Source organism: Ylistrum balloti, unplaced genomic scaffold (assembly GCF_031769215.1).
Source record: "Ylistrum balloti isolate Yb309-2 unplaced genomic scaffold, AGI_CSIRO_Ybal_v1 Utg369674, whole genome shotgun sequence".
Classification (NCBI taxonomy): Eukaryota; Metazoa; Mollusca; class Bivalvia; order Pectinida; family Pectinidae; genus Ylistrum; species Ylistrum balloti.
The window spans coordinates 107,168-124,119 of record NW_026781918.1 but is presented as its reverse complement, the minus strand read 5'-3'; the positions used below and the strand labels follow the sequence as shown (position 1 = coordinate 124,119).

Sequence of the window (16,952 nt, the reverse complement as noted above, 5' to 3'; positions counted from 1 at the left end):
GATTATTGTGATACTTCGTGGTAGTAATTACGGCGATATCAGGTGAATGGGTTATGTACATTTCATTGAATTCTGCTTAAAGTGTCGAACACTTATGTCATTTGTCAAATTATCATATTATTTTCAGATCCCGGAAGTCATATTATTTGCTTCCAATTTAAGATTCAAATGAATTTCTTTATTAGTTTTTTTTTCAAATAGAAATTCAGAAGGAAACTAATTCTGATTTGCAAAATTTGATAAATTACTACTATAAATATCTCGCACAAGGAATGCGTTGAATCTCTATGAGTCTGAAACCTTTATGATCTCTAATAAATTGAACATACTCAAACAATTAACCAGTTAAAAAATAAACGATATTATGAATTACTTGAGTTTACATCGCATGTATTGAATGGAGATCTGACGGAGTTTTCTGAAATAGACAGGGGTAACGATTCTCTTCATGTTATGTCGACTTTAAAATGGCTTTCTGGTGTTTGTAAATGAGATGGAAGGACCAGTATACATTACACCATTTAAAATTGATATTGAGAATCATTTCGGGCTATTTTGGGATCTGAAGTTACATAAATGATACCTAGAACTTCTTTCCATTATCTATTTTCACAATACACAAGTTACCCATTATGTTCGATTCTAGCAATTATGGCACATACGTTGTGAGGTTCCGAACAACCGTCGGAAGGCAAAAGTAACAAATGTTTACAACAAAATCTTTGTGAGAGATAAATACTCCTGTTTGATAAATATGCTATCCAAAAGCCATAGATTACTCTGACAAATTTTTTATCAAACTCCAAAACGAAACCTCATTCATTACATATATTATACGTAATCATGACTTTCTCTGCAGTGTAGGTCTGTGTAACTTGGCTGACATCCGAGACAGTGAACACAGTTTCACATCACAAACCCATGGTAAAATTGCCATTACGATATAAATATCGTTTTTTAGAATTATAACTTTGTTATGGCATTTGGGGCTTAGTTGAAATCATATTAAATCCAAATGCAAGGATCATAATTTAATTTCCTATTGTTGAAATACAAGGGACTTTTATTTCATTGTATTGTTATTATTTGCGAAATTTAAAACCCCGCAACAGAAAATAATATTAATTTTATCTCTGCTGTTTGCACTCGAACAGCTTTATCATAGTAAACCAGACATATTTAGTGGTATGTATCATAAACTGACAGATTGGAAAGTATTTGGATGACTTTACTACTGGGTCTGCTGTGCAGCATTCACTATGTGTCAGTAAAGCTTCTATATAAAGCTGAATTAATTTGCACTGATATTGTGGTCCTCAAAATCATCTTTATTCTATAATTATCTTAAATATACCGCCCAAGGAGCCATTAGGAAGGAAGAATACATTTCACAAAAGAGATACACCCATGAACAGGCCTGCGATAATCTCATTTCTCAAAACCAGACATTTTCGATAAATGAAAATTTCAATTTGACATTTTCTAAAAGCGCCATCTGATAATTTCAACCAGTGGGAAGTAAGGGAGCAATATTCATTTCGAAAGTCGAGAAAGCAAAGACAGTGGCCAAGTAGTTGATGAGGAACGGACACCATTGGCCATTGGAGGATTGGTTTAGCTGTGTTATTTGATTTGCTGTAGAACATCCTTAAAAGAAATGACTGTTTAAACGCGTGCGGTCAAATTCGTTGACGTAGAATACTCAGCTATACATATTTAAACGTCTCCCGTCTGGGACAGTCCTAAGAGCTATTACTTACCCTAATGCATACATAGTGCGCTGGTAAGGCAAGACCATTTAACAATGGACCTAAGGAAAGGGACCAATGTTATTCACCCTCAGGGTTGGGGAATTAAGTAATATTTCGTCAAAAGAGAATGTATTTATCATGAAAAATATCCCTGTATATTTATGTAATGGTTACATTACATGGCGATTTACGAGAACATATTACAGTACTTATACCTAAACATATGTTTGGTATAGTGTTTGAGAACAGGACCGATCCAACATTTTATAGTGGTTTAAACCGATAAAATTGTAAGTTAAGAATGTATGTTTCATCAATAATGTTATCTATTTTACCCTTGCTATAACCACACTCAGATACACTTATTCATGTTCGAGTGGAAGTGTTATGGATTTTTAGCAACGGTAAACGAGCTGCGAGATCAGTGTGTTGGTCTCCGTTGGTCATTATACTAAGAAAACTATGTCACACTTTACATTATCTTAATATTTTTAAGTAATCAGTAAGTATGTTGCTTTAACGCTTGGGATAATTAAGGGCAATCCCTGTGCATTAACTGTAAATAGTTATATATATATATTTTTAACTGGCTTGAAAGTTTACGGGGTAGCGTGTCTCAAAGTGTATTAAATGCTGCAAACAGAATATTTAAAGTAATACCCAGCCTAAGAACGCCGTTAAATGTGTCGGTCATTAAATCGAAACACGAGCATTGCCGTGGAGGTTTAAGGATCAACAATAATTATACAAGGCATGGCAAAAGTGTACTGTTTACCATGTGACCAGACCTTAGGCGGTCAAGATGTAATATAACTTAAACTCTCAAACTGGTCGATAGTCAGGTAATGTATATGTAGACATCGTCCAAATGCTCCGTTTTGTTTTTGCTCAGGTGACTTCTACTGAATTTTATGTAGAGTCAGACTACAAGCACTGGCTCGTCAAATCCAACTGTTGCGGGTCACCGGAAGTAACCACATGATAATCAGCTTATATATCCGTAACCCCAATGATTCCACACCCGAGCTCAACATGCCAACGGTATGAATTACGTTGCTAGATCAGTCGCCTAAAGGTTTTGCGGGTAATTCCCACCAACAACCAATCAATTAACCTCCATATACAGAAGAGTTCCAACATGACACTACCAGAATGGCGAACGTCCAGGCGGAGTGTACCTCTGATAGTATAACAGAGAGCAGACGAGTCAGGCAGATAACGATCGATCCGCATATACAGTGAGATATTACAATACACAGGGCAATAGTTCGTAAGCATAATCCTTTGCAAGCATATCGTATTTCTAAGACGTTGCACAGCTGAAAGAAAAATTGAAGGCGGGTTTTTTTTATGATGAAGACATATCACCCAAGATGTTAACATTGGTAGCAGACATTTGATACTTACGGACGAGGTATTTTCAACTCAAAACCTGATCGTCGCCATTTTATGTTATTTTCACGCTTTGCCTTTTGTACTTCCATTAAACACGTGTTTTATCTGGGATGTGAAAACTTTCACTCCGTTAACCTTCTAGTCAAATCATTTCTATGTTGAGTAACACAATTATTTATCTGACAAAACGTTTGACGTCTGACATGTTTGCCCGATCAACTCTCCGATGAGACCCAAATTATCTATTTTTGTGACGAAATTAGCTTATCGGCAGCGCAAGCAAGTAACATTTTTATGACAACCGTTTTGAAGACATTTTTAATGACACCTGTGTACTGCTGGCCTGCACAAGACACTGTAATGGAATCACACAGTGTACCATGTTAACCAATTATAGAGACAAACGACACCGAAATCACGCTAGGAATTTAGACAATCGATTAGGTCCAACGATATCGATCTATCTTAAATATATCTACTATATACTAGAATAAAGCTTCAGATAACACAACTAGTAGAAGATTTGTGTGTGGCGATTTATTATTTACATGGCCATCCTAATCAGACAAATGACCAGATCAAAGCTTACGAGCAGTGACGTACGTAGTGTACGAGATTGTAAGGAATCGACTATTTTCGGCTATAATATAATCCTGTGTACGGTACCCTATGAAAATTTCCATCTCTGTCTCAAATCTATTTTGAAATTCTAATTATCACGTCTTTTTTCACTATTTGGTTTGAAGTTTTTTTCATTATTATCATTCATTTCTGTTCATAATTGTTTCTCCCAGCATATTCACTTGCCGCGAGTCTGTTTTGACACATGAAAAGTCAGATTTTCATTTTTGCAATTGAAGTCACAAGGGGAAAACAGAATAGAAAGCATCATCGCCTCCAGTAAATCACTTGTGTGTCTTTGTACAATTTTCCAACAACATCTGAACAATGAACCGTGTACTTGAAGCTGAGAAATCGAAAAGTCACATGGGCATTAGTTAAAGGTTATGTTAATTTCCATGCAATATGAAAGCATTTTGATAATTAGCAAATATCACGGGTAACCAATGGCTTACTGACAAGGTATTTGGTAACGTGTGGTGTATAGGAGTTTCGTTTCATCAAAGAATCTTTCAAATCTTTAAGTGGGCGTGGATACTTCTAGGAGTTTTCCGAACAAACATCGGAATCAGATTAGTAATTCAGCCATCGGCCATTAGAACAAAGATAATGTTGTCTTCTTTCGTTTTTTTCCAAAGAAACCTTACTAATGAACTTCTTACATCGAAAAAAATATCAAATGGTGTGCACCAATCACAGAAAATGTGAAAATGAATTATATTAAAACCCTCTTTCATTAAGTTCTATTTTAGTTATCAGTTGTATCATCGGGGTATTCCATGACCTAATAACCATTTGTGACAGATTCATATCACTTAACAAAATCATCACACGTTTAATAACTTAAAAGTTCCTTGTTGAAAAAATAGGCAATTTCATATATTGATTTTTGTATAGGACAAAACAAATAATTTGTAGAAAAAACGTTGTATATCTATAAAGCTTACACTGACAAATAAATAAACGTAGGCGTCTATTATAAAGATTATGGAGGAAACCAATATGACAAAATCCTACACATATTTGTCGCTAACATTTCCTCATGATGTAGATTTTTCACATATCAATCAATAACCAACCTTTCAAACTAAATCTACGACAATATTACGTACCGCGATTATGAACTCTTTTGAAATGGAGGCGATTTTAGACGTATCGCTTGGAAAGTGAAAAAGCATGGCCGCAGTTTTCAAAAGTTAACGACCTCTACTTCATACTTTAATCACGTGTACAATATTTAAGCATGGAAAGTTTCTCTTAATATATATATATAATAATTATTCTTTTTTGACGAAGAATTACTGGGGGGAATCAAGTAACGAATTATCGAGTGACATATGTAATTGTACAGTTGTTATGATTCAGTTTCAGACATTTGTAACGATACGGTTAAGACATTTGTCATTAATGGTACAATTTAAGATAATCACAGTGGTTTTTATATATTCATTATGGTGCAGATTAGGTAACGTGGAACCGTACAGTTTAAGACGATATAATCGTTATCATGAATATACAATCATTTTACAGTTAGACTGTCCTGGACGCAGATATCGATATATCGATCAGACAAACTTTCCAAAGCGCTGAATAAGAGATGATCTACCTCAGAAAATATAGATTTCGACAACACATGTTCCAAATTTATACTCCACCCAAATAGCCATACATTCAGAATTTAGGAGTTTCCATTTGTGTCGGAAATGCTGACTAAGATTCATGTTTTCTGCAGTTCTCCTCAGAGAACGGTCCGAAGGGCATTTTATAACCTTACAACAAATTTCTAAATGCTGTTTCTCGTTTATTATTATGTCCCATCCCAACAGATAATATATCTAAAACGCATGTCGCTTCTAACTTCATTATGTATATTATATAACTTGCTGAAATTGTTCATGGAATGTCTAACAATTCGTGATTATTAATGGATACGATTTTATCTCATTTTAATATAAACATTGTTTAATATATATATATACGATTTTTTTCTATTCATTCATCCGAAACTAATTAATATTGATCCCTTTGATACGAAATTCGAGATATTCTATGGCGACACGTTGGTTTTCCCCGGAGATCGATAAGGTTCGTTTGAAATAAATTGTCTATGACTCTTTCTTGAGTCTTCTCCTATAACTGACTAAATCAATGTTTCAGCCGTCAATATGTCCAAGTTTATAACCTCACAGAGTCTTATGAATTATTCAAAAAGATCAAAATTATCACGTACCAAACATCAAATCCCTTTAAAGAAATAAAGGCGGAATCAGCTGTTGGACATTACGTAACGACTGGCACTTTAAGAAGCGAGTTGTCAATATTTGATTTCTATTTTAATGGTAATTTTACTTTTTTGGTTTAAATTCGTCTGCAAACTTGAATTTATATTCACTTTCCTGATTTGACCACACCAATAACGTATTCCGTTTTCTGCAGATGTACGTTTTAATATACATGTATTTTAATATATACAAAATGTAAAACGCTATGCCAAGTCATGAAATCCTTCAAACATGTTCCTACTACAAAATTTAAAGTTTTTACAAATACATGAGGCTTGATTCTACAGTGAAATATTGAGTGTTTACCGTTCGCAAACTCGGTATCAATTACTCTCTCCAGGAGTTGTGACCTCCGTGAACTTTGCCACGTGCTTGTGGTCCCTATTTCATATCATTAATGCATAAACATATCCCATGGGTTCGTCCCTGGCCCCCACACAGCATTTAGGAGTATATATATGTATATAGGTTTAATTTTTAATATCAATATTTGAAAAGTCTATCCTAACTTATGACCCTATTTTGCGTACACTTCAATATATTAAACAGGGACATGACGTTGTACAAACATTGGTGTCATAATGACGGGAAAGTGCTTTATGTTTGTTGTGCCATGCAAATATTGTCTAAATCATCAATGTTAATTATACAATTCTGTGTGGTGAATCTTTATGTCGAGAAGAGCGGTCTTTCATAAATACCTCTTCAGTTGGGGTATTGAAAGTCTATCAGAAACAGAATAAGACATCGATTCGTGCAGATCATTTCCGGTAAGTGCTTGGCATGCGAGTTTTATTTTGTTTGGATTTGTGTATGTATGCTAGTCCAATTTCGCACAAGGTCGTCAAGGTTGGCTTGAAGTCAGCAGACTGTTCAAGATCCATGTTACCACAATAAAATGTGTTTCAAACAATGTCTCAAACTACGGTATATTATATTCTTCTTCTTTAAAACCTTCCAACCGCAAACGAAGCCACAATGATTGCTGTAGTCTACGCTTCATGCTCTGTCGTATCCCATACAATTTTAAAACGTATTTCTACGTTGCCTTATGGACAGTTCTATAACACTGAGTGTTCTGTTACCAAAGGTTTCCCTACCTTAGATATTCTGATCAATTTTGTACACCTGTCCAATTAAGCTGGGCTTCCGCTGTTTGATCTTCCCCGCGACTATCTTAGATGTTAGATCTCTGATGGGTATGATACTGAGCCAGAGGTTATGGCAGATTATCAGGGTAACTTGATATAAAAATACTGTCATTCTCCAACTAATTGGTGGTCGAGTTCCGTTTAATGCACCACGGTCTATACCACATAATATCATGCTGGTTTTTTTTTTTTCTTTTTTCTTTTTTCACTCCTTTAGCTTTGAAGTTGCTGTTATTTTTCTACAATTTAGTATCGAAAAGAAAATTGACTGCAAAGTCACACGCTTAGCAAAGAAATGATTCGTTGAAATATTTACAGGGTGATATCTTAACAGAATGGACAAATTTAACACATGTTCCTATATTACATATCGGAATATCAATATTCATTTTCTAAAATTGATATATGATATTTTGATCTGTAAACCATACGCACACTAAACACTGGTTCTGTCGTTACAGCATTAACTGCATGCCTCTCCCGAGGAAAAAAAAACTTGAAATGCTTTACAATGATTTATGAGTGAGTGCAAAACACTCTGTCGAGTGTTTAATATCCCTTCTCATTAATTTCTCATAGAGCTGAAGTGACATATGTTTTCTGTATGTATATTTAAGCGTGTGAGATAAAAATGATATATCTTAATATGACAAACTGTGTCATATCCGTTAAGTACATCAAAGTGGGTATAGTGTCATTATCAAATACATTACATACACGCATACACATATATGATATCTCTTCTCCTCTATTGGTAATTTTATCTCAAGCGTCATCTAATGTTGAGTGCGTTAAAACTGACTGTTGATGCTTCTAAAGCCCAAAGCGGCAACCAAACATCGTGAATGACGACGATTGTAAGTTATCCTTTGTTCTAATGTGTATCTGAATGATCGCACACCCTAGCGAGTTTTTTTTTCTCGTCAAGATATAAATCGCAAGTACAACACTTCTGATAACGAGTGGTACATTGATAGTAAATGATAGATTCCACTGTCCGTACTTATATCAAGACTTGAGAAAAACAGTTGATGATCAAACGATAAACAAAAACAACCAGGTTATCTTTACATTGAACGATCGGCGTATCTCTATAACGGGAACAACTTCTTGAAAATCTTCCACGCATGGGCAGCTAAAATAATAGTAAACACAGATTACACAGAAGCAAAGTATCAACATTGAATAGGTGTCTGTTAATCTTTCAGCCATTACAAAATGGCTACTGTGAAGGGTTTGATATTGGCCTGTTCACACTGCGCTAGTACTACTGCACTGACACCAAGCCGGTGACAGACATTCTATGCGATCGTTGGACGAAACCGTTGGTGACCGATGCTACAGTGTCCATATCTCGTTAGGCTGGCTATTGTTATGGCGGGCAAACTTTACAATTAAGTGTTGTGTAAAGCTGGACAAAGCTGTGTGGTCGAAGGAAAGTGTCTTATTGATATAAAATGTCTGATAATAGGGTGTGAACTAGGATTTATATTGTACTTATTTACGACGGCGGATGCGTTAAGCAAGTAAAGTGTGTCATTAGTCTCGAGGGAACCGATCGAGAAAAACTGGTCGCTAGCTCATAGTCACGTGTTGTTATTTCGCGCTTAACCATATTGATGCGCGTGTGTGGAATCTAAAAAGAGGAAGATATTTTGATTGAATTATGAAAACTTGTCTATGATTCGTTTAAAATGCTAGATGTAAGTTATAAGAACACTGTTATGTATCTTGATGGATGTTTTACTTTCCTTAACAAAATCATATTAAGTAAAGATATGGGTAGGATTAACCAACAAAAAAAACAAGGTTATCTTTTAATACAGTTGTAATGTTCGTTTCAGCTCCTGTGAAGTAACCGCTGTTAAAAAAAACCTTTGTTGGCACGATCTTATCAAGTTTATAAAAACGAAGTTCAAGGTCACTGGATGACCTCATCATACTTCTTAAGATGATAACCAGTTTTATTTAGGCGAGAAAATGTGTTGTCATACAGGGAGAGTGTGGTGACGAGCGGGTCGAGCAAATTATAGAGAAGGTAACACGCCCACCCATGTCGTTAAATAAGGCAGATGGGCGTGGTCTCGCAATCAGCAAAGACAACGCGTTTGTGAGTTAAACAGAATAACTAATGGATGAGCATATGGACAATGTACGCGAGGTCATAGAGGGGAGAGTAAGCTACTCTGGCAACGTTGAGGTCATAGAGGGGAGGGAAAGCTACCCTGGAAAAGGTGTGGTCACATAGAGGGTGTGTCCTAGTCACATAGGCGGTGTCTTCCTCATCATACAGACGTGATGATAACCCTAACTTTCCTGGTTATGTTGTCTAGATGAACTGTGTTTGCACGTGTTTATCTGTTTTCATACAAGAGATTCGCACGTTATCCGAAAATCTCACCGAAATTAAATGGAGAGCAGATATTATCGGGAACACGTAAGACTCCTATAAAGAATTTCTCAGGGATTATAGTATCTTTGAACTTCGTGTTTACAAAAATTATAGTTAAAAGCATGTACCCTAAAATAAACATGATATCTCCCTATTCAAAACCCGATGATGCTGCAAAACCCCCAGGTCGTGTGTGAAAAAAAATTAAACGGTCGAAATAGGAGGCATTTACTAGACGATGTATAAATATTCGCCCTGGTGTTTGATGAAACCTTGTAGTATGACTGAGAAAGGCATTAACTAATACGGCCGTAATACGGATATTTAAATATCATTTGTCAGCATCAAATAAAGATTGTATATGTTCCATACATAAACGTGTCAACATACCAAAGTGTCACTTGTGGGTTCTCCTATTGATTGTTGGTTTGAAATATTACCATACGTTATTTGTAAGTCATGAGCAAGACTTAATCACTTTCCTGGAAGCTTGTAACAAGAAGTATTGTTATATACAGTATTGTGCTTTCCTATTCTGTCCGTTTAATATAAATTTTGATATACCTCATGCTCTCAGAATATACACACTTTTTTAAGATCAGCTCTGATATTGATGTTTTATGGTGTTATGCCGTCACCTCGCAACATTCTGTCTGAAAGGGCACGACACGATGGGTAATTATGGTAGGGACGATGTATCAGATGTAAGCACACTGTCCTATGGGTTGTCATGATAGGACAAGTCTTGTGGATTGTCTTGAGAGGGGGGCTGTTTGAGGGTCATATGGATTGCAGTTATACATGTAGGAGATGTTGTACATGGGATTGATGAAACAAGGAACTTATTATAGATTGTCGTAACTGAACATGTAGCCCTGTATACTGATGAAGGAATGAAAACTCGTCGTTACGAATCGTCATGGTAGTGTGATACAAGGATCCCGGTGTTAAATAGGTCTTGTGGTGGCCATGATATTAAGAATGGTTGTACAGAGTAGTAAGGGAGGCTGGGCTGTAGATTAGTGTAGCAAGGGAAAGATGGCTTGTTAGATTTGTCGTGGTAGTGCACACTAGAGGGAATGCTTGACTATGGATTATCTTTGCAGGGTTACGATATTTGTTTTTGGTAGGAAACATTTCCAATGACTTATCATAATAAGGGACATGTTAATGGGATTGTAGTGGTAAGACATGGCATTCTGTTAGTAAATGATAAGGTAACTGATATGATGGCGTACTTGTGGGATATAAGTATGACGGACACGTGTTGGTGAATATCATAGCTTGGCACACTATGGGTATGTAGAGACAGTCCTTTGAATTATTGTTGTTTGGAACTTTTGGGTTTGGATTGCTGGTGTAGGGCCAGTTCAATGATTTATCGTTGAGGTCAATTCCTTAATGGGACTCTGTCGAAGGGTACATATTTCGCAACGAACTTTATTGTAGGAATAGCTACTAATTTAAGTCAAAATGTTATATAGATAGTGTTTTGGGGGTCACAGTCATGTCAGGAGTCGTGGTACGGACAAAATTGTATAGGTCATAGTGAATACCATTGTGAGGAAAGCAAGCATCTCAAGTTATACTGTTATATAGATGGTGATTTGGGGGTCACAGTCATGTCAGGAGTCGTGGTACGGACAAAATTGTATAGGTCGTAGTGAATACCATTGTGAGGAAAGCAAGCATCTCAAGTTATACTGTTATATAGATAGTGATTTGGGGGTCACAGTCATGTCGGGAGTCTGTGGTACAGATAGAATTGTATAGGCCGTAGTGAATACCATTATGAGGAAAGCAAGCATCTTAAGTTATACTGTTATATAGATAGTGATTTGGGGGTCACAGTCATTTTGGGGGTCACAGTCATGTCGGGAGTCTGTGGTACGGATAACGTTGTATGGGTCGTAAAGTCAACGACGTCATGGTAGGGACCTGGCACCGTGGATTGGTCTTCTGACGAGCTGAGTAAACAGCATTCATTGTCAAGTGAGGAGAGTCTTATCGAATGTCGTGGCCGAGACAGAGTGTTATGTAAAACCATCCAAGTAACACATCCCTATTGTTTTCCTCAATCGTCGTTGTAGGAGACATGATTTATGGTTTTTATATAGGGTAATGGTTTTATTAAACGCACTGCATCAATGTGAATCTTACACGAGCGTTTACTGGTCCCTTAAATGTCGGGAATCTGATTAACCATTAAGATAAGCTAATACATCGAACTCATACATCATTACGCTACCAAACGACCAGAATTAGTTTTTAATTACCCGTTTGATATAATGGCTGTATAAACACAACACATAGCTTGGTTTTTCTTAAAAGTAGAACCCTTGTATTTGAATGTTTTCTATTATCGAAGATGCTGACAAACTCTAAAGTTTTCAAGTAATGCAATGGCATGAACTTCCGGTGCAGACACAAATAGTCGATGAGGACCAAGGTGTTGGCACCAATAAAACATATAAATTTGGGACTTACCGAGGGTAATAGGAGGGTCCCCACAGACTCGATCAGGCCCAACAGATCAAGTTTCTTCTCTCCTTCCGTCTCATCTGATCCTATTGAGCAAGTGGACATGTTACTAGTTTTTCGACTCGTGCCAGAGCCGATAATTTCAGTCCCAAGAGACGCACTGGACATAGTGCCCTTTCCGGGTCCGTGGTGGTTGTCGGACAGTGCATGTTTGCCCTGACCAGTCTGGGTACTGGTGGTAGTTGTTTTTATAGCGTCCTGGGATTCATTGGCACTGCCATTTGGTAATGAAGATGGCTCAATGTTATTGTTATTATTTTTTGTCTGTTGTGACACTTTAGCGTTCTCTATAGCGTTTCTAAACGGGCAGCCGCTCATCTTGGCACAGAAAGTGTCACATCCACACAAATATACGTAAATCAAGATTTAACCGCACGTACGCACCTGTCATAAAATGCCGGTATGTAAAAGGTCAACAACACACAGATACACAATTTTCTAATATAAGATCGAATTCCTAATGCAGTTTTCATTGATTTAAAGTATTTTCCGGACGACCATCACAAACCATCAAGTAGATTGACTCCTAGTGTGGTTAATCAGGAGAAACAGCGACAGGACTAGAGTTTAATTCCTTTTAGTATCTGACACAATAGCTGCCATCGTTCCTATAGTGTATTTACAGTGCCGTTCTGTCCTGCTACAATGTTTACACCTAGAATCTCACCTGAATCCTGCTCTACCTGTTGATTAGTTTAACATGTGTAACACATATACAGTGTGTCTTATCTTACGGCTAGGGTGGGCCTACACCCTTCCTACTGTCTTCCAGAGTATTTATATAAACTTCAAACTACACAGTCGTGTCCGCGTAGGCATATAACCTCCACTAACTATATGTTAATCCGCAATCTATTTCTTATTATATCTGTTGTGGGTACCAGCACGGCCGACAGTGTGCCGATCTCCCCTCCATACAAACACGACCAGTACATGTGCGGACGGTCTTACACGGCAGATCAGGCAAGCTCTACTACCGCGGGCGTCGTGTATGCTCAGCTTGTTTAAAATCAGGCGATGAAAGACGGCAACATTGCTATATAGCTAATGTAAACACAAAACGCGAACGGCGGACGAGCCAAAGTAATACTGAATCTCTCTGTGGAGATTTCTTTAGTCAGGACGGGCAATAACCTCAACCTGTTTGTGATTGAAAAAGGTTACGCTCAACATCAAAGGCATCAAACGAGGATGTGATCGTCACTAATTTCTTCCTTTCCTGATCGATTTATCTGTGATTTGTTAAAGCTGATTAGTTTCGATCATGTTAGCGTCCTATTTGTACGGTAGTACTGAATAAATATGTTATCGACATTGTAATACTAAGGCCTTTCGGACGTGGCATGTTTTTTTGATATATTGTGAAATAGAAATTGTGACGTCATCGTAAGCACTTAATAAGTATTACTGAAAACATCTATTAAATAACCGACCAGAGGTTAGACAATTAAATCTTGCATGTATAAATAATAAACAAAGCAATATAGAAAAGATGTAACATAACTACGATATAACTGTACTGACGAGATGTAACATAACTACGATATAACTACTGACGAGATGTAACATAACTACGATATAACTACTGACGAGATGTAACATAACTACGATATAACTACTGACGATATGTAACATAACTACGATATAACTGTACTGACTAGTGTACTACGAGACGAGATGTAACATAACTACGATATAACTGTACTGACGAGATGTAACATAACTACGATATAACTACTGACGAGATGTAACATAACTACGATATAACTACTGACGAGATGTAACATAACTACGATATAACTACTGACGAGATGTAACATAACTATGATATAACTACTGACGAGATGTAACATAACTACGATATAACTACTGACGAGATGTAACATAACTACGATATAACTACTGACGAGATGTAACATAACTACGATATAACTGTAACTGTAACATAACTACGATATAACTGTACTGACATAACTACGATATTACTGTACTGACGAGATGTAACATAACTATGATATAACTACTGACGAGATGTAACATAACTACGATTTAACTGTACTGACGAGATGTAGGATAACTATGATATAACTGTACTGACGAGATGTAATGTAACTACGATATAACTGTACTGACGAGATATGACATAACTACGATATAACTGTACTGACGAGATGTAACATAACTACGATATAACTGTACTGACGAGATGTAACATAACTACGATATAACTACTGACGAGATGTAACATAACTACGATATAACTGTACTGACGAGATGTAACATAACTACGATATAACTGTACTGACGAGATGTAACATAACTATGATATAACTACTGACGAGATGTAACATAACTACGATATAACTGTACTGACGAGATGTAACATAACTATGATATAACTGTACTGACGAGATGTAACATAACTATGATATAATTGTTCTGACGAGATGTGACATAACCACGATACAACTACTGACGAGATGTGACATAACTACGATATAACTGTACTGACGAGATATAACATAACTACGATATAACTACTGACGAGATGTAACATAACTACGATATTACTGTACTGACGAGATGTAACATAACTACGATATATTTGTACTGACGAAGTGTAACATTACTACGATATAACTACTGACGAGATGTAACATAACTGTGATATAACTACTGACGAGATGTAACATAACTACGATATAACTGTACTGACGAGATGTAACATAACTACGATATAACTGTACTGACGAGATGTAACATAACTACGATATAACTACTGACGAGATGTAACATAACTACGATATAACTACTGACGAGATGTAACATAACTACGATATAACTACTGACGAGATGTAACATAACTATGATATAACTGTACTGACGAGGTGTAACATAACTACGATATAACTGTACTGACGAGATGTAACATAACTACGATATAACTACTGACGAGATGTACATAACTATACGAGATGTAACATACTACGATATAACTACTGACGAGATGTAACATAACTACGATATAACTACTGACGAGATGTAACATAACTACGATAACTACTGACGAGATGTAACATAACTACGATATAACTACTGACGAGATATAACATAACTACTGACGATAACATAACTACGATATAACTGACGAGATGTAACATAACTACGATATAACTACTGACGAGATGTAACATAACTACGATATAACTACTGACGAGATGTAACATAACTACGATATAACTACTGACGAGATGTAACATAACTACGATATAACTGTACTGACGAGATGTAACATAACTACGATATAACTGTACTGACGAGATGTAACATAACTACGATATAACTACTGACGAGATGTAACATAACTACGATATAACTGTACTGACGAGATGTAACATAACTACGATATAACTGTACTGACGAGATGTGACATAACTACGATATAACTGTACTGACGAGATGTAACATAACTACGATATAACTGTACTGACGAGATGACTACGATATAACTGTACTGATGTATACATAACTACGATATAACTGTACTGATGAGATATAACATAACTACGATATAACTACTGACGAGATGTAACATAACTACGATATAACTACTGACGAGATATAACTACTGACGAGATGTGACATTACTACGATATAACTACTGACGAGATGTAACATTACTACGATAAAACTACTGACGAGATGTAACATAACTACGATATAACTGTACTGACGAGATATAACATAACTATGATATAACTACTGACGAGATGTAACATAACTACGATATAACTGTACTGACGAGATGTAACATAACTACGATATAACTGTACTGACGAGATGTAACATAACTACGATATAACTGTACTGACGAGATGTAACATAACTACGATATAACTACTGACGAGATGTGACATAACTACGATATAACTACTGACGAGATGTAACATAACTACGATATAACTACTGACGAGATGTAATATAACTACGATAGAACTGTACTGAAGTTATGTAACTATGATATACTACTTAACTATGTCTGTTTTAAGATATTGTGAGCTAACTTTATTCCTTTCGACATGTATCCATCTAATATAATTGTTCCAGAAGCATCATTGAGACCTTAATATTGCTTCAGAACGAAAGTTCCTGACTTTCTACGATTACCTTTATCTAAACATTGTTCGGTGTATTTTCAAACATATGTTTCGGGTGTAAATGGATTTGTCTACCTATTCCCTTCCGCTATTAATCATATTTAAATTAGATGCAGACAATTTTACATCCTTATTTTTTAAATCTGTAAATCAGCATAATTACCCGCATTTTGTCATTTTTTTCTCAAATCCAATTGATTTATTGGGTATAAAAATTAACTTACAACATTTTTACCATGATTGCGTTGTCAGGAAGTGTTGGTGTAATTATTTTATGCACACTTTAATTCTCGGCATGCGGGTGCTTCTCTGATTAACACTGAATTGAGGTTGGCAGTTATATGTTTTTGTCGGATCAACAGTAGAATTGTTTTGACATAAATACAAAAGAAGCCATGTTACGGTAAAATTACATTCTGTGTCGTGATATGTATTCTAGTTAACTCATATCATATGCTTGAATTAAAAACACGGAAATAACAAAAACTAAAGAACGGAAACTTTACAATAAAAAAAACTTGTAATAGGAGTTGAACAATTAGTCCACAAGTGTTGTAGCCTACTACTGATGATCTTTAACAGCAAAAATTAGTCAGGTTCTTAAATTGAGGAGAGTTGACTTGTGCTTCTATTTTCGTATGCCAATTTTTATTCTACTGTCA

The 16,952-nt window shown here is 36.1% G+C and overlaps 2 protein-coding genes across 2 annotated transcripts in view; both read right to left on the bottom strand.

Moving 5' to 3' along the window:
- Positions 1-12,787, bottom strand: part of LOC132563409 (guanylate cyclase soluble subunit alpha-2-like) — a 58,204-nt gene extending 45,417 nt beyond the window's left edge. The window contains exon 1 of the mRNA XM_060228173.1: positions 12,080-12,787. Within this exon, the coding sequence (XP_060084156.1) occupies positions 12,080-12,451 (372 nt within the window). The 5' untranslated portion in view covers positions 12,452-12,787. The remainder of the gene's footprint in view (positions 1-12,079) is intronic.
- A 1,528-nt stretch (positions 12,788-14,315) lies between these two features.
- LOC132563457 (uncharacterized) lies at positions 14,316-14,995 on the bottom strand. The gene is made up of 2 exons (XM_060228219.1): positions 14,918-14,995; positions 14,316-14,399 (listed from the first exon to the last, which is right to left on the bottom strand). The coding sequence occupies exons 1-2, from the start codon at positions 14,993-14,995 to the stop codon at positions 14,316-14,318; spliced, it is 162 nt and encodes a 53-aa protein (XP_060084202.1).
- Between the last annotated feature and the right edge of the window lie 1,957 nt (positions 14,996-16,952).

What these genes read in the sequence shown, in the direction of transcription:
- LOC132563457 (XM_060228219.1), bottom strand. Translation starts at nt 14,995, where the DNA reads ATGTTACATCTCGTCAGTAGTTATATCGTAGTTATGTTACATCTCGTC. An exon ending in TCGTAGTTATGTTACATCTC is followed by an intron (nt 14,400 to 14,917) that starts GTCAGTAGTTAT and finishes ACATCTCGTCAG; the next exon opens with TACAGTTATATCGTAGTTAT.